The sequence below is a fragment of the Pipistrellus hanaki genome (genome assembly GCF_964339955.1).
Source record: "Pipistrellus hanaki genome assembly, chromosome: 11".
NCBI classification, from domain to species: Eukaryota; Metazoa; Chordata; class Mammalia; order Chiroptera; family Vespertilionidae; genus Pipistrellus; species Pipistrellus hanaki.
The window spans coordinates 15,522,725-15,541,346 of NC_140513.1; the positions used below are offsets into that span (position 1 = coordinate 15,522,725).

General features: G+C 46.8%; 1 protein-coding gene across 3 annotated transcripts in view; it reads left to right on the forward strand.

Annotated features, from left to right (window-relative positions):
• The window catches only part of SUSD1 (sushi domain containing 1), a 79,005-nt gene extending 77,556 nt beyond the window's left edge, over window positions 1-1,449 (forward strand). For all 3 annotated transcript variants that reach the window (XM_084899202.1, XM_084899203.1, XM_084899204.1), the window contains 2 exons: window positions 586-679; window positions 1,037-1,449. In XM_084899202.1, coding sequence (XP_084755328.1) covers window positions 586-679; window position 1,037 — 95 coding nt within the window. In that variant the 3' untranslated portion in view covers window positions 1,038-1,449. The remainder of the gene's footprint in view (window positions 1-585; window positions 680-1,036) is intronic.
• The last annotated feature ends 17,173 nt before the right edge of the window (window positions 1,450-18,622 follow it).

The following is an 18,622-nucleotide window of genomic DNA, read 5'->3' on the forward strand; positions in this document are numbered from 1 at the left end:
AATAGTTATATCTTTCAAAGAGCTTTTACATCCATGTTCTTATTTTGTCCCCAGGGGAACCTGCTGAGCAGAACAGGGAGACACCACTCTGGCTGATGCGTAGGGAAAATGAGAGAGAACTCTACCAACAGACAGGATTTACTGGATAGGATTCACTTGCTCTGCTCAACTATTGGAGCTCTCATTTTTCCAGCAAAAAATCCAAGTGATGTCGGAACGACTCCTTCCTCAGTGCAGAGGAAAACTGCCCCTAAGTCTAGCCAGTGTTGTTGACCTGAAAGGAGACCAACCAAAGCACACAGTATGCCGCATTTGTATGCTCCTCAAGCCCGTCTTTCCATCCCTCATGACTTGAGTGTGGCCTGGTTTCCTGCCTCCTTTTCAGAAATACCCTGGGACTGTTTTCCTGAGGCCCTGCATCCTCAGGGCGAACCCAGAGGCAGGAGGCACTCTGGGCATTTCGGGGATGGTTTGTTCAGTGGAGCCAAGTTTGGGGTTAAAACGGAGTGAGCACAGGTGGGTGTGCACCTCCTGGGTGGGCATGCTTTGGGCGCTGTGGGCTCAGGGTGTGGTTTCATCCCACAGCTTCATCAGTCACGCTGCAGCAGATGGCAGGCGTTGGGCTGGGCTCCGTGGCTGTCGTGATGGCTCTCGCGTTCCTCTCCTTCTTAGCAGTGTGGTACGTGAGCTTGTTTTTGAGAAATGAGGTCAGCAGAGGGAGGATGGGGTTGGGGTCACGGAGAACAGCTGGGATTGTGGAGGGTCAAAGGGATATGGGTGGAGGTTGTCCTGGGCATAACGGACACTCAACAGGCAAAAGGCATGAGTGATTCTGCACCTTAGGGCGGTGGGGATGCCCTCCTGTCCCAGGGGAAGAGCCAGATCGGTGATGGCTGCCCTGGCCACCCAGAGTGATGGCTCCTTTCCCATGCAGCTTCTCATGAATGTGCCTGGGCTGTTCACAGGGATGCACCATGGGAAAACCAAAGTGTGCCAATGGACTGACTCTCTTTCCTCCTCCATGTCTGGATTTCAGATGAGTGCTACGTGGGGCGGATGCACTGCTGCTGAGGCAGATGTTATGACAGCTTCTCAGGTGTCTGCCTAGAGCACCTTCCATCCAGGTGTGTGGGGGCCTGTGGACATTCTCCATTCCCAGCTTGGCCCCATTCCTGGATTCAAGATGGTAACTATGGAACTCCCCAAAAGGAGGAAACTCAGGAATTGCTGATGTCTCCCCTGCTACATACACGACCACTATGAACTTGTGTCTGTGAACGTGAGACTCTTGATATATGGATGGAATATAGACTCGGACTTCCTCTGAGTGAGGCCCGAGAGACAGCTCCTCCAGACATGAGTGCAAGAGGGTCTCTGTGTCTTCTTTTATAGCATCTTTGTTAATTAATTCAGAATCCATTCTTTTACAATAAGCAATGAGATGGACTTGAGATTTTTTGTTCGAGTGTGTGTTTTAAATATATTTTCTTTGTTTTCAGAGAAAGGAAGGGAGGGGGGAAAGGAATAAAACATCACTGATGAGAGAAAATCATTGACTGCCTGTCTACTGCATGCCCCACAAAGAGGATTGAGCACGAAACCCAGGCATGTGCCCTGACTGGGAATTGAACCATGACTTCCTGGTTCATAGGTCAATGCTCAACCACTGAGCCACACCGACTGGTTGAGATAAACTTAAGATTGGATTAAAATTTGACTTTGTGAAAAAGGTCATGAAAAGGATGGAGATCATTGACCCAGGCCAACTTGTCAAACACTGTAGAGCAGCCCTTTTCCTATAATTAACTGACATCTAATTAGAAAGTATACGTTCCCTGAAAAGTCTGTTCGATACAGTCTCATTAGTCTTATGGATTCAAAAGCCATAAGTGTTCATTTCAGGAAAAATATTCTGTGAATTTAGACCATTCTCTTGACTATGAATATTTATAGCAGCCTTGGTTAATTTTTTTTTATTAATGAGGGTCTCATAAAAATGCTCTGTGCCCCCCTTTCGATTCACATATTAACACTGGATTGGAACAATATCAAGCCCAGGGCCGGCCAGAATCCATGTGTTTCCAGGGGTGGGGGGACAATGTGGGTAACGCGATCATCCCTTTTGCCTACAGCAGCTCTGGCTGCCTCTCCATCATGAACCATGACGCTGTAGGTGGAAGCAGCCCTGGGCCTACTATGACTGAGCTGCACTGACAGGCGGGGTGCATATTTGACTTTCAAAGTGAATGTGTCCTTAACTTTCCTTCCTAACTGACACGCAACTCCAAGGCTCAGTAAGGAGCCAACGGAGAGGAAAAGCAGAGGCTCGTGATTTCCCTCAGTCACAGTGGCTTCTCCCTCCCTCCCTCCCTTTCTGGGCCTGGAGAATAAGAAGCGTGGGGGAGACCCAAGGAGGACAGTTAACTGTACAACCTCTGGGCGCAGCGTGTCAGAACATGATCCTAGAATTGAGCAACGTAGCAGCCCTGAGGAAAAGGGACAGTGATGCCCACAGAGTGGGCTGGCGGGTTCTCCACCGGCTTCCTGGGCTTATCGGTGAGGGGCAGAGCTGAGTAGCCTGGGCTTGTAGGCAGATGAGGATTCAGTAGGAACAGGTGCAGTCTGTGAAGTTGCTCGGCCCTGAGGGCTCCAGCCCCAGGTGAATTCACGTACTTGGAAGGGTCAGAGAGATGGAAGTAATATCCGACACTTGGGGGTCAATGCCAGAGGTCAGCCCCGGCCCCTGCCAGTACAGGGCAGCGTTAGAAATACTGGCCCTTCATCCTCTGAAGCACTACCTCAGACTACAACGTAGGATCCACATTTACAACTATTCCTGCTCTCATCTCAGGTGAATTATAGAGTAGAGCTCTCAACAGACTGACCCAGATAGCTTTCTGCTTTTCATTTTATGGGCAACAATTCAAACTCCTTCTGTTTTCACAGCTTGAATGAAAATTGGAATCATTACACATGATTGTGATTATATAGGGCAGGAGCGCTGATGAGCAAGGATTTTCCTCTGCCCCAGCGAGAATCTAAGCCTTCCCTCCTCCTCCTTCTCCTCCTCTTCCTTTAAAAAAAAAAATTCAGAGATGAAGGGGGGGCTAGCCTGATATGAGGGGGGAGAGGGAGGGAGGGAGGGAGGGGGAGAGAGAGAGAGAGAGAGAGAGAGAGAGAGAGAGAGAGAGAGAGAGAGAGAGAGAGAGAATTATGAGAGAATGCCTCCTGTACACCCCACACTGGGGATCAAGCCAGCAACCTGGGCGTGTGCCCTGACTGGGAATCGAACCGTGACCTCCTGGTTCATAGGTCAACCCTCAACTACTGAGCCATGCCAGCCAGGCTCTCCCCCCCCCCCCTTTTTTTTTTTTTTAATATTGGTTATGTAAACAACATATGTTTTCATACACACACACACACACACACACACACACCCCTAATTTCCAGCTCTAGAATTAACTTCTGAACAAGCTACAGCTGTCCACATGGAAACTTAGCATAATTGTCATTGGGAAAAAAAAGAAATCCCACTTGCTTAGCATAAAAAATTCTAGTTAAAATAACTATTGTATTAAGTAAAATGCACTTGTGGGCACAGTGCAGAAATGTAAGAACTGTTCAGGCAAGAGTACTAAGATAGCAAAAACGTGGACTTTGCTACTTCCTCTAGATGTTCCAAATGGTAACAGAGTCCCTCGGTGTTAATCCTTAACAGAAGCAGGTGCTGAGCATTTGAGAAAAGGATGTGCAGTTCGCTCCTCACAGTTTTCTCAGCTTTCTGAAGTCGCCTGGTAGCTTTACTGCTATATTCCCCGCCCCAAATGGATTCCTGGTTAAGGGGGGAGACAGTTTGTCTTCCTGGGAGAATGAGGGTCCTTTTATTGAAGGGCAGGTCAGATGGCACCTGGAGTTGGGTGATGAGTGCCAGGACTTAAAACTGGGCCCCACGGTGGGGATGGAGGAAGGAAGGACCTTCCCTGTTGGCTGTCTTGGGACGATGAGTGGAGGGGGGCCCTAAGATCCAGTCTTGAGCTCCCTTCCAGACTAGGAACCCAAAGTTGGGGGACTGCCCAGTTACGGAGCTGACTATTCCCTTGACCATAGTTTTTATTTATCTCCTCCTTAGTTTCTGTTTGTACGTGGTCTTTCACTTCATTCTCACAACAGTTCTGTGTGGTGGGAATGTTAAGGGTTATTGTTTACCATGTTTTAGAATGGAAAATGGGCTCAGTGGGCCAAGTCTTCTGACTGCAAGCCTAGTTCTCATTGCTGGGATTTCATAGGCCTTGAGCTAACCTTTGGACAGCCCTTTTGGTTCTTGGGAGTGTCAGGTTTTTTTATATCCAAACTATCCCTTTTCCTTTCTTCCTTTCTTTTTTCTTCTTCATGCCCTTTCCCCCACCTTCTGCTTCTTCCTCTTCCCCTTTCCTCCTTCTCCTTCCCATAATGAGGTCCAACTATGCATGTAGTTTTGTAATATGTTTCTTTCATTCATCAACATTTCCTTCTTCATGTTAATAATGCTTGCATTAAAAGTTTGAACCATAATTTATCTCATCAGTACTCTATTGAGCACTTAGAATGTTTCCAGATGTTTATTATCCTTATACAAATCTGCATAATTGTATGCAATTATTACTTAGGCTAACTTCTTAGAAGTGAAATTGTTGTAATGAATACCACTATTACATTTTATCTTTACTACATATTGTCAGATTACTTCATAATCTCACAGGAAGTTTCTACAAGTTTGTACTCTCACCTGCAGAAAGCTTCAACATCACTAGGCATTATTGATATCTCTAATCTTCATTAATCTGGTAGGTGAAAATGCTGTTTCAGTATTTTATTTGTATTTCCTTGACTATTTTTTATGTGGATTAGTCATTCATAATTTTGTCTTGGTGACTTTTCTTTTTTCTCAGTACTTGGCATGTTGTTTATCTTTTATTGGTTTGAAAAATCCCTTTGTATCATAATAATTTTCACTCTTAGCTGTCATATACAGGGGCTCCCAAAAATATATAAATATACACTTTAACAAATGATAGCTCAATTGATGTTTCTTTCTTTCAGATTTAGCCCATTGGAATTAATAATATATTTTAGAACACCCTATGTTTTGTAAACAAATTTTCTAGTTTATCATTTTCTAGTTTATCATTTCTACGTAAAAACTTTACATTTGTATAGTCAAATTTATCAGTCTTTTTCCTAATTATTTTGCTTTTGGTGCCATGCTCAGAACTTCCAATCTCAAGGTAAGAAATATAATGCAGCAGTTAAAAATAAAATACTTGCCGAAACCGGTTTGGCTCAGTGGTAGAGCTTCGGTCTGAGGACTGAAAGGTCCCAGGTTCGATTCCAGTCAAGGGCATGTACATTGGTTGCGGGCACATCCCCGGTAGGGGGTGTGCAAGAGGCAGATGGTCGATGTTTCTCTCTCATCGACGTTTCTAGCTCTTTATCCCTCTCCCTTCCTCTCTGTAAAAAATCAATAAAATATATTTAAAATAAAATAAAATAAAATACTTAACTCATCTGAAATTTATTTAAGTATAAGGAGTGGGGTTGGGGGAATATTTTAATTGTTGCTAAATGGTTTAGCCAGTTGTCCTGTTAATAGTCATTGGTTGTTAGTTTTTCCTCTAGTGATTTTCAATCATACTAAATTATATCCTAAAGTCTATTTCTGCACTTTTTTTTTGTTCTACTGATCTATTTCTGTGGCAATACACCTGCTGAAACTGTGAGATAGTTTTTATATATATCAAGCAAAAGCTACCACTCTGTTTCAGTTAATTCTTGGAGTGTTCTCAGCTTTTATTGTGTATTTACTCATGTATACATATTTATAGTACATAAACTAAATAATTATATGGTTAAATTCCCCCTAAGAATCTTAACATTTTCCCCTGGGGATGCGTTCACCAGTTTCCCAAGAATATGCGTTCCCACTACCTCTTGTCTGCTGCCCTGCATTAGCCTGCATTTTTGCAAACTCTGATAATATTTCCAAATGGACTCACCTTTTTCGCTACATGATTTCTGCTTTGCATACTTGCTTGCTTGGTCAAGCATCATGCTACCTTCTGGTAAATGGAAAGGAAAAATCAATTGTTTGAACTGAATAACAGGAAAAAGAACCTATTTTGAGCAGATACTTTCTAAGTGAAATGAGAGCCTGAGACTTAATCGAGTCCAAAGGGGAGAATGCCCAGCTGTGCTGAATTTTCAAGCATTGAAACCCAGACGCTCCATAATTCTTGGCTCTCAGTGGGTTCCCATGTAATTCTGAGGCAGCTCTTCAGGAACCCCATTCTAAGGGTCATCCAAGTGATTTACATATATTTTTATAAGGTTTGGACTTAATGCTGACAGTGAAAGGGAAGCTTTTTTAAACCACCCCCACCACAACGGGATGGGATTTGATGCATAGAAAGAGAAGTTATTGCTTAAATTAGTCTGCGTTATATTGTATTTTGGAAATGTTCCAAACTCAATATCTATATCAGATACTCTAAGTCCAAAGTGTGTAGATTATTATTTTTTTTAAAAAATTATGCTCAGGAAAGAATCACCACAGGTTGGTTGGCTTGTTTTTTTAAACCACTAGTTTCCTGAATGTCACTGTCCAGTTGTCTGGTAGTTGCTCTGGGCCCTCCCTTGATCCCTTCTTTAGGGGCCTGCCTGTCATTTGAAGAAGTGCATATGCTCCCTGCTAACTATAAAGCCTTGGTGACAATTTCAAATTAATGGGGATGATGGATTATTAGGGAAGTGTGGGGATAACTAAACATTTGGGGGAAAACTTGTTTGTAATCAATATGGTTAACAAAGAGTTACTAGGTTTACTCTGTACAAGCCTTACACATCAAAAGGAAAAGCTGTAAGATCCTCCTTCAAGGGGGAAATGACCAGACAGTTCACAACAAGTCTGCTGGATGTTCTTCTCTGGCGGTCATACCTGAGTTGGAATTTTCTCACACCAGCAAAAATGGGACAACTAATGTTCTCTGTGGGGGCATTGGAGCAGGAAGTCAGGTGGACATCAGACAGCTGACCACAATCTTCACTATTTAGAGGCTAGGGGTGATTTCCGTTCTAGCTCAACACAGCGTGTGTCTTCCTCCTCTCTACACCCAGGAAGCACTTTTTTATTTTCTTGCCTAACACCACTCTGCCTCATGGATGGCTCCCCATTGATCATTTCTCTCTGAGTCACATTGTTTAAACCGGAAGGAGGTCTTGCTGTGTGCCCTCTCCTTTGAGTGTCCCCAGGAAGCTTCTGAATACATTTCCAGAGGAATGGGACTGGGAGTGTCGAGTTCTGTCCCTTCCAGTGTTCATGTAGCATTCCTTATGGGCAAATGGAACTCTTGCCAAACTAAAATGAACTGATGTCATTTGCTCTTGTTTTGACCCTGAACTTACCCTCTGAGAAATCAGTCCAGGCTTCATTGCACAACACACAGCAAGTAGCTTACTGAGCGCCTTCGGATGGAGTTTCTAGGCTACACTGTGGTTCGGTGATGAGCAGAAGGACAAAGAGCAGGAGGCCAGCCAAGGCTCCTCAGGGGAAGTTTGAGCTGGACTGTGAAGGATTATTAGGGTTTTGTCAGGTGGAGAAGACTGGGAGGAAAATTCTAGTAATGGGAGAGGGGAACATAAGAGTGTGAACCAAGACAAGACATTTCAAAAAGAGAGAAATTAAAGATTGCAATCCAGGGACTAGAGAGGGAGGCCCAAAGTCAAGGAGACATTACCAAAGTAAAAATGAAGGAGTAGGTGCATTGGACTGGGTGAGTATTGAAGGGGTACAGGATTAGGTAGGGGTACAGGAGTTATAGCTGCCACACAAGTTGTATCTCTAATGAGACTACCCCCCCCCCCAACTACAACAACAACAAAAAACATACTAGATAGTCATCAAAATTATGTTTCTCCTTCTAAGCAGTTGCTCTGAAAGGCTGAACATTTATTTCAGTGCTGTTACTAGTGTTTAAAGAAATCTTTAAAAGTCCCTTATGGATTGCCTTGGGAATGTGTTTATGAGCTACGAAAGAATGTCAATATTACCTCACAGTTTTCTGTCTTTTGTCAGTGTATGGTGAAAACATTATACGTGTATATAAAAATACATATCATTAAAACGTAGCCAGTTGAACTTTTATAAGCTGGAGGCATGTGGCAAATGGCTTTGACCTATTTCCAAAAATCGAACGCAATCTGAAAAGGATTCTAATTGTGGACTCAGAATACCCCCCCCCCCCCAAAAAAAAAAAAAATGTGCTGCAGGCTCTGATGCAATCGGAGGGATTCCTACAACATTGTGAGCAGCCCCAGTGATGGAATCAGCATTGGCCTCTGCCGGTGACTGTTGACACGGGGACCACGTTCCATGATTATATATGCGCTGGGGAATTTTTGTCATCTCGGTTGGACAAGTTGTTCTATGACCGTCTCTGGTCCACGGTGGCTCCAGTGCAATCACTCAGGATTAGAACCTCTGCCTAAATCCCCCATGAAGACCCGGACAAAGCTGGGGAGTGAAGGGCATTTTCTGGAGCCATGGAAGACTGACAGGCAACCTAGTGGCGGATTTTGAGGGGGACTGGACGTTAGCTCATCGAAGACTGGCTTTATTTTGCAAAGACAGACATTTTGCAAAGGGAGGAAAGGCCTTTCCCATGACCCGAATGAGGAAATAGGCAGCTGTGACTCTCTATGCAAGAGCGACGTTTCCTCTAGACACGGCCCCAAAGTGATAGGAAACGATGACAGAAGATATGGTGTGTTTGGCAAGGCAGTACCTATTGCACCACATCACCCCTGAGCAATCAACGAGGGGCTCGGCTCCCTCGGGGAATGCTTCTTATCCTTCCAGCATTTGCCCTGACCCCAGAACTCACACCGGTGCGACCCTCTGGCATTTCCTCCACGTATGACCTGCAAGCCTGCACTGTGCTCATGAGGCAGAGATTGGTGTCAGGTCATGAGACTCTCTCTGTTTGTTCCAACGGCATTACGTCTGGCTGCTTTCTTCAGAGTGTTGAGTACAAGGCAGTTTTCAGAGCTCCTCCATCCTTCAAGTACTTTTCCTTATTTTCAGTTCTTTTTCATTCCCATTTTTGTTGGTAAAGGGTTTGGGGGTTGACATTCACTCCCCTCTCCATTTTCCTTAGAAGTCCTCTCAGATGGTTTCATTTCAGAAGAGTCTGTGAGCAAATGATTTAAAAGATCACATGGGAAAATAAGTAATTGTGGAAATCTTGGACAATTTTGAAGAAGAAAAAAAAAAGTTTTCCTTACCAGAAAATAAGTAAATTGATCCGGGTACTGAAAGAGGCAGATTCATAAAATGGAAGTCCAGACACATATCCAGGGCAAAGCCTGGTGTCAGGGTTTCTCCATAGGCCTAGATTTTGGCCTATTGATCCCACTCATTATTTGAGAGTTCACTGGGCAAAAAACTCAACTTTCTGTTCTTTAGGTAAAAGATCACAGAACAACTGACTCAAGGGAATAAGAAGCACACATAAATATTTCTATTTGCTCCTCAAAAGTCAGGGTGACACCCTAGTGTTCTAGTTTTCAAATCTCTATATGTTTGCCCTGGCCGGTGTGGCTCAGTTGGCTGGGCATCATCCTGTGCTCTGCCAGGTTGCTGGTTCGATTCCGGTCAGGGCACAAGACCGAGTTGCAGGCTCAATCCCTGGTAAGGGGCATGCAGGAGGCAGCCCCTCTCACATTGATGTTTCTCGCTCCCTCTCCTTTCTTTTTTCTCTAAAAATCAATAAAAATATTTTTTAAAGTTTCAACGTGTCTTATTTTGTTTCCTGGTAAATACGTTTTCAGTTTTGCAAACCCTTTATCCTGTTTGACCTGTAGTTATTTTACAACCTTTTAAATTCTATGAAGCAACGGCAATAAAATAATGTGAACTTGCCCAAACCGGTTTGGCTCAGTGGTAGAGCGTCGGTCTGCAGACTGAAAGGTCCCAGGTTCGATTCCAGTCAAGGGCATGTACATTGGTTGTGGGCATATCCCCGGTAGGGGGTGTGCAGGAGGCAGCTGGTCGATGTTTCTCTCTCATCGATGTTTCTGGCTCTCTCTCTCCCTTCCTCTCTGTAAAAAATCAATAAAATATATATTTTTTAAAAATAATGTGAACTTAACACAGGAATGCAGTCCTGGCCGGTGTGCTCAGTGGTTAGAGCATCGGGCCCCTGCACCAAAAGGTCACAGCAAGTTTGATCCCTGGTCAGAGCACACAGCCAGGTGTGTGTTCAACCCCCCAGTCGGGGTGTGTTAAATACACTAAGATCTGTTTCTAGGCTAATTCTCGTTTTCTCCGACTCCTGTGGTTTTATAATATATATTAATAGCAAACTAGGAAACCAGTATAGGTCTAGTTTCCCCCTCAGTGCTTTTGTTTTTAAAAATGGTGTAGCTATTTGTGGCAGACTTTCAGTTTAACTCCTTCTATACCCCACCCCCCCCTGCCCCCACCTCCGCCTCTTCAACTGAGGCCTGAGAAGATGAACACTCGCGTTTCCAACCTTCTTTGCTGCCATGAGGACAGAGTATCTGTCTAGTCCCTTCCTCTGCAGTGAGGTCTACCAGGGGAGTTTCCGGGGAAGCTTTTCCTTTGCCGATAAAGGGTGTAAATGGGGCTCCCCCCCCACCCCCACTACACACACTTCTGTCTTGAGAGCAGATGTGTGGCAGCCATCTAGAATGTAAGAATCCTTTTGTCACCTGGCCAGTGTTGCTCAGTGGCCTGAGCACCGAAGGATCTCGGGTTTCATTCCCAGTCAAGAGCACGTCCCTGGGTTGCAGGTTGGATCCCCAGCCCCAGTCAGGGTGGGAGCTAACCAATCCGTGTGTCTCTCTCACATCGATGCTTCTCTCTCTCCTTCCCTCTCTTCCGCTCTTTCTAAAACTCAGTGGGGAGAATATCCTTGGGTGAGAATTAACAACAACAAAAGAATCATTTTGTCAAGTTAAAAAAAGTGATGGCAACTAAATCAGGGGGCTTAACACAGCCCTGTGAGATGACAAGGCTGTTTGATAAATTTATCTTCTCTCTAAAGCTGTGGGGGAGATTGGGAAAATACTGCTGCGTTCCTGAGAGTGCATTTCACTTACCCACATAGCAAAGCTTCGTTGGGTCTTTCCTGTATGCTGTGTGTGGGCATAAAAAATGGTCTGGTCACCAAAGGTTGATGGGTGCACAGAGAAGGAGGAAGAAATCAACCCCGGACAATGATTTCTCTTCTGTTCTTGAGATAACAGCATTCAAGTCCGGGCAGCAGACACCTGCTGCAGTGGACGCTGCAAGACCAATTTCCCAGCACCACTGCCTTTCCTAGGCTCGAGTGTCTGCCCAACCCCTACCCTCGGAGGATGACTCTCCCTAGCTCATATTTCTTTGCGTAGAGAACATTCTCTTCCAGTAAGCCTGGCCGTCCTGCTGGGAGCAGGTGGCTGCAGGAACCATGCTTGAAGCCAATGCTATGACCACAGACATCCGACGTAGGCCAGGGGTACGATGACGTGGAAAACGGGTGCCACTGAGCGTGTGCTCTGTAGATGGAAAAGGCCTCTTTGGGCTGAGGGACAGGAGACAAAGACATGCCTGAAGTGGCATTTGACCTCCCTTTCTTTTTTTCTTTTTTGAAAATATATTTTTATTGATTTCAGAGAGGAAGGAAGAGGGATAGAAACATCAATGATGAGAGAATCATCGATCGGCTGCCTCCTGCACGCCCCCTACTGGGGGGATTGAGCCCGCAACCCCAGCATGTGCTCTTGGCCGGAATCGAACCTGGGACCCTTTAGTCCACAGGCCGATGCTCTATCCACTGAGCCAAACCAGCTAGGGCTGACCTCCCTTTCTTGCTGTGGTGCCTCACGTTTCACAGAGCTTCTGCAATTTGCCCAAAGCAGAGGCAAAACAGGCTTTGGTGGGGAAAGTGGAAATTGGCTGGTGGTTGTTCTTTATGCCACAGACAGGCTGGGAGCCCTCGTGGAGTGGCAGCTGGGAGGGACCAATGGTTGGACAAAATACCCAGCAAATGTGCTGATGAGTCAAGGCAGTGAGTCACCTTTTGGAGAGCCAGGTGTCCCAAGGAAGGCCAAATGGTGTACTTCCCCTCTTTGTCACCAGAGCCCTGGCTTCCCTTCGGTGTTTTCTGAGAACACCCAACACAATTCCCTCTGAGGTGTGGAGGGTCAGCCTGACCTCGTAAGCTTGGACGCTCGGCGGTAGATAAGGCTCTGGCTTGGGAAACAGGCACGTTGCCCCACATTTTCTCATTCTCCCGAGGGCTGTGACCAGTCCTGAGAACCAGTACCATTCCCTTGACCCACACCCCGAGCCTCACAATCACATCAGAGTCACATGACCCGGGCTGGGGTGGAGATACCCAAGAGCAGAGGAGGGCAGAGTTTGTATCCAATCAGGCTGGACTGTAAATGCCAGGCGAGGGGAGGCCTGGAGAGGCAGAGGCGGAGGAGGATGGGCAGAGCCCATGGATGCTTCGGCTGATGCTGCAGGCTGAGGGGCAGCCCGTCCCTGCGCCCTGCTGAGGGCTCCGGCCTTGGGTGCCTGGTCACCAGTGTCATGTGACCATGCCCTCTCTGCTGGGGTTTGGCCTTGGCTTCTGAGCAATCTCATTGGAAATGGAGCCAAGGATCCTGGAGACGCCAAACAAATCTCAGCAAGTATATCCTGCAGAGACGGGCTAATTAATGACCACACAGCCTGCAGGTTTATTTATTTTCAATGACGAGATATTGTTCTTCCTGTGAAACCTGCTCTGCGGACTTCCTTCAGCTACTGCCTTTGTCTGCTGAGGTGCCGGCCTCTCAGCGCCTGCTCCCTCTGAGGGATGTCGCCCTGTTAGGGGGGTAGGAATCAGAGTTTGGGTGTCAGGAACCCTGTTTCCTGGCTCTGGCTCCAGCCTATCTGTCCCATCCAGGACTGTCCTTTCACACAGCTCTCACACAGAGGCTCTGTCTGCCTCTGGGATGGCTGTGAGGGCGTCCCGGAGGGACCTATTGACAGGAGCCAGGCAGGCTCTGCACCCATTTCTTGTCTAAGTCGCTTCTGGGAAGTCCTTGTGATATGAGGCCGGGCCAGCTGGGAAGAAGCTTCCACCTGCCTCGTTCTCCTCCCCACCGTCATCGCCAGGACTCTCCCTCCTTCCATACGTCTCTGACAGACGGTGGGCCTGGTGGTTCCTCCCAGACTCTCCTGCCAGGGCAGATGCACTCTCAGAGAATCCTTGTCCCACTCCGTCCTCTGCCTTCTGAGACACCACCGTCTGTGGCTATTCTCTCTCCTGCGGCTTAAATCTCTCCTCCACGGGAGATTCCCCATCCACCTCACACATCCTCTTGCCCAGCTGGTTGAGCACTGACCTACGACCCAGAGGTCATGGTTCAATTCCCAGTCAGGGCATATGAGGCAGCCAGTCAATGATTCTCTCTCATCATTGATGTTTCTATCTCTTTCCCTCTTCCTTCCTCTCTGAAATCAATAAAAATATTTAAGAAAAAGAAACATCAATGTGAGAGAGACACATCGATTGGCTACCTCCCACACACACCCTGACCAGGGCCAGGAATTGAGTCTGCAATTGAGGAATGGGCCCTTGACGGAAATCGAACCCAAGACACAAACCAGCTAGGGCAGCCTGGAGAATCTTGATTGGTCTGGGGCCTCCCAGGCCAGGCCTACTCAGTCAAACGGTTATCCTTAGCTCTTAACAATACATGACCTGAATGATCCCATTTATATAAAATACCCAGAATAAGGAATCCAGAGGTACAGAAAGCAGATTTGTGGCTGCCAGGGTCTAGGCAGAGGAGAACAGGGAGTGACTGCTTCATGGGTATGAGGTGATAAAAATATTCTGCAAGTAGACGGTGGTGATGCTAGACAACGTTGTAAATGAACTAAGTGTCACCAATGGTCGAAAAAAAATATGTATCTGGGGTTTACCCTAGAAGCGGACCCACTTTTACTAGTACCGAACTAAGCCACCCAGACCAAGGCTGCATTCAAGTCAGCCGTGACAAGAAGATGGGGAGCTCTGAGCTAGAAATGACTCTTCACACTCAAGAGAGTGAAAACCACGCCTTCCCCTACTGTAGCACAGAAAGTGCTATTCCCCAAGGAAGTCTGCTAAACGCTAATGAACGTGTGGGCCTGTGTGAGCCCTTGGATCAGAAAGGGAGGGGTGTGTGGAGCGGGAGGGGGAGGCCTCCACTGGTGCCCCAGGCTCTGTATGCATTGCTCAGGCAGCGCCCCGACTGTTCTGCTCTTACTGTGCTGCAGCCCGAGTGGCCCCGGGAGACGTGGTCTACACACTGGGCCACATCCTTGACATTGTCTCTGTCCTGCTGATAACAAAACGTGAGGGAACCCCTAGATTGCTTGCTTTGCTTGCTTGTCAATTTTCCCTTCCTCTCCTCCCCTGCCCTCCCCCACTTCATTTCCTGAGCTGTAAACAGGCGAGAGGAGAGCAGCTGCCTGGCCGGAGGGGGACAGAGAACCCAGCCGCACCAGCACATCCTGTTATTGTGAATCTCGAGTCCTGCAGGACTCCGGCATCTGCTGGCCTTCCTTTTTGCATCTGAGGGCCACACAAGATCAGGGAAAAGGGCCCGGCTCTTCTCCTGACTCTTAGTAGGCACTCAAGAAGGTCTAGTTCCTCCTCTTCCCTGCCTCCACTCTCTCCCCAAGGGTTTCATTTTTAGCACTAAGTTAAGACTAAGCATTTGAGCATGAAATGGTCCCTCTATTGCAGCGCTCATGGTGGAGCGGGTGGGATAGGCCCGGCATGTCATTACCAATGTGGGATTCAGCCCATCTGGCGTGGCTCAGTGGTTGAGTGTCGACCTATGAACCAGGAGGTCACAGATGGATTCCCAGTGAGGCCACATGCGTGGATGGCAGGCTCAATCCCCGGTGTGGGGTGTTTGGGTGGCAGCCGTCAATGATTCTCTCTCAGCATTGATGTTTCTCTCTCTCCCTCCCTTCCTCTTTCTGAAACCAATAAAAACATTATTTAATATATTTTTATATTTTTTATATTTTATTGATATTTTTTTACAGAGAGGAAGGGAGAGAGAAAGCTAGAAACGTCGATGAGAGAGAAACATTGACCAGCTGCCTCCTGCAAACCCCACCACTGGGGATGTGCCCACAACCAAGGTACATGCCCTTGACCGGAATCGAACCCAGGACCTTTCAGTCCGCAGGCCGACGCTCTATCCACTGAGCCAAACCGGTTTCGGCTAAAAACATTTTTTTTAAATCTGGGTGCCTGAAGGTAACACAGGGTCTGGTTGTTGCCTTTATTTACGTCCTTGTGGGATTACTGGGCACGGAAAGTATGCTCCCCAGACTTGGCTGGGACAACCTGGACCTTCTGACTTAGGACGGGTCTTCACCCCACAGCAGCCCAGTGGCAGCTTCAGGTGTGTCTGAATAGACACAGGAGGACGGTGACAGGTGAGGGGTGACGGCTGCATTCAAAAGATGAGTGTCGTGTATTGTCCATCGTCACCCCCAAGAAAGCAGCGAGAGCCCCTATTGCACTACCACGCTCTCAAGGTTTGCTCTTTGCAAAAACACTTCCATATATGTTACCTTACTTCTTCCTAACAATTCTGTGAGATAAATGGTGATTTTCTCTAATTTACAGGAAATAGAAAACCAGAAGTTATACAACTGAAACTTAGAAAAGATGGGAACTAGATTAAAAACGTATTAGCAGGTTCACCTGTGCGAAGTGGTTTAACCTTTTCTCACGGAACGTTTATGATCTTCTCCCCGCCCTCCCACCCTCCCCACGCCTAGCCCCTTCGCTTTCTCCTGTAACAAAGCCCACCGTTTTCCGGGTTAGACACTGGGCGCCATGCCCTCTGGTCTCCACATTCCCCAAGCGGTTCCTTTCTCTTGGGCTTTCTACGGGGGCTGGAAGCAGGGCTGCCATTTAGCTTGAACAGAGACAAGGTCAACAATACTTGAAAGGAACCGGCTCTGTGCCTCAGGTTTGCCGGATAACCTGAACTTGTTGCATTTTTTAGATGGAGAAAGGGGTCAAAGAGCTCTGCCAAGCCGGAAGTGTAGGCCAATGGCTTTGCTCCAAGAGACCTTTCCTGCTTCGAGGCTGCTGAAGTACAGAGCGAAGCTTTAAGGGTGTAAGGGGGGGTTCCCCGGGGGGTGAGGTGGGGTGGGGTAGGGGGTGGCCCGGTAGGGAGCTTGGCAGAGGCAAGAATGGTGCGTTTCACTGAGACCTGCATATTCATGAGCACACAGCAGTTAATGGTCTTTGTTAATGATTCCTAAATCTTCATGTCAGTAATTGAGTCCTTTAAACTAGGGATAAATGTAATTATTTGTGTTGCCTTATAGTTTTAATAACTAGATTTGCCATAAATTTGTTTCTTTGTTTTCTGTTTTCCCGAAGAAACAGCTCTTGGGTTACTTATCTGTTTCATCCTGTTTTGTTTCCTAACACATCTGTGTCCACCTTTATCGTCATGATGATGATCATGGTGATTGCTTTAGGGTAGATTTTGTTTAAATCCCTGTCATTCGATGTTAACCCATTATTGTTATTCTTTGGTGGTAAAAAAAATATATTATTAAATGGCAGCATCTTGTTAGTTTTTACTAGTTCTAATTTGTAAATAGTTTGCAAGGCTATTTTAATGTTCAAAGGGGCAAAAGTATTTTCTAGTTCCCAATAGATAGATGTTAAGAATCACTCAGACTTAACAGAACTCAACTGTGACTGAAACTGGGGCCAGTGGTGTGGGTGAGTCACGGGGGCGTTTTTCCCTTCCCACAGCCCTTGGCACTGGCAGCTGTGGGGCAGCTGGTGCCAGTGAGGAAGCAGGCTGGGCCAGATGGCCTTTCCTTCAGGGTCTTATGCCATCACCTCTCTCCACCCCCCAACTGGAGCACATGGTCAATCTAAGACTGGGGTGGGACACTTCTTGCTGAGCATGAGGTCCTCACAGCTCCCTAAAAAGCCTGAGGAAGAGTGAGGTGGGGCCTGTGAGGAGGTAGGGACCAGGGAGTACAGAGTAGGAAGAAAGGGTTGGGAGGTGGGCGATGGCGGGAGAGGAGTGGGGGGATGGGGGTGGGCATTTGCCTCTCCCACGGCTGAGGCCTGAGAGGCCTGATTGGACATGACATCTCTCAACCAACGGGCACCCTTGGGTACTGCCGGTAGGGATGTAGCATGGTGCCACCATTTGGGAACACGGTTTGGCAATTTCACAACATGTTTACTGTAGAATTCCCATGCAGCCCAACGTGGTAGACAGGACCAGGGTCTCCCCAAAGGAGGCCACCATCTCATTCTCAGAATCCGTGAGCATGCTGCCTCACCCGGCCAAGGGGACTTCCACAGATGTCATTAATGGAAGGGTTTGAGGTAAAGGGATTATCCTGGATTAACTGCGTGGGCCCAAAGTAATCACAAGAGCCCGAGAGCCAAGGAATGCGGGCAGCTGCAAAGGCGAAGAATGCGTTATCCCCTCAGGCGCCCAGAAGGAGCAGGGCTCGGCTGACACCTTGGTGTTAGTTCATCAGACCCATTCGTTTGAAGCCACTGGTTTGTGGTAATTTGTCACAGTAGAAATAGGAAGCTAATATCCCTCATTATGTCGCTCTTCGGTATCTACCTAGGAGAAATCAAACATGTATCTACACAAAAGCATGTGTACAGGTATTCACGGCAGCATTATTCATAATAGCCAAAAGGCGACGAGAGTGGGGAGTCACTGCCAAGGAGCACAAGGTTTCTTTTTGGGGTGATGGACGTATTGCCAAGTTAGATTATGGTGATGGTTGCACAGTTCTGTAAATGTATCAAAGCCATTGATCTTAACTGCATGAGTTTTATGGCATATAAACTACACCCCAACGAAGTCATTAATTACAAAATTGTAAAAAAAAGATCCTACATGCGGCATTCCTTTGATCCTTAAGGGTAATGCATACTTTCCCTCTTCAATCTTTCTTTCTTTCTTTCTTTCTTTCTTTCTTTCTTTCTTTCTTTCTTTCTTTCTTTCTTTTTATTAAAATAAATTTTATTGATTTTTTTTACAGAGAGGAAGGGAGAGGGATAGAGAGTTAGAAACATCGATGCGAAAGAAACATCGATCAGCTGCCTCCTGCACACCCCCTACTGGGGATGTGCCTGCAACCAAGGTGCATGCCCTTGACCAAAATCGAACCTGGGACTCTTTAGTCTGCAGGCTGACGCTCTATCCACTGAGCCAAACCGGTTTCGGCTTCAGTGTTTCTTTCTGAGGGATCTGAAGGACAAGTTCCTGACCTTTGACTCATGGAAGTCTCACACATCTTTCTTCCCGCAAGAATTCCAGGCAGCCTGGTACTGATTTCCTCCTTAGAGGTCTTTCTCTGGAGAGGAGTTGGTTAATGCATGTTGAACACCTGGTATTTTAAGAAGATGGTGCTGAGAGGGTTAACTTGGCAGGCGGGCAGATAGGGCAGGGGTCCAGTGGGGAAACAAAGGCGGGTAGGCCATAGGCAGAGACAGACATGGCAGTTTGAGCAGACACCCAC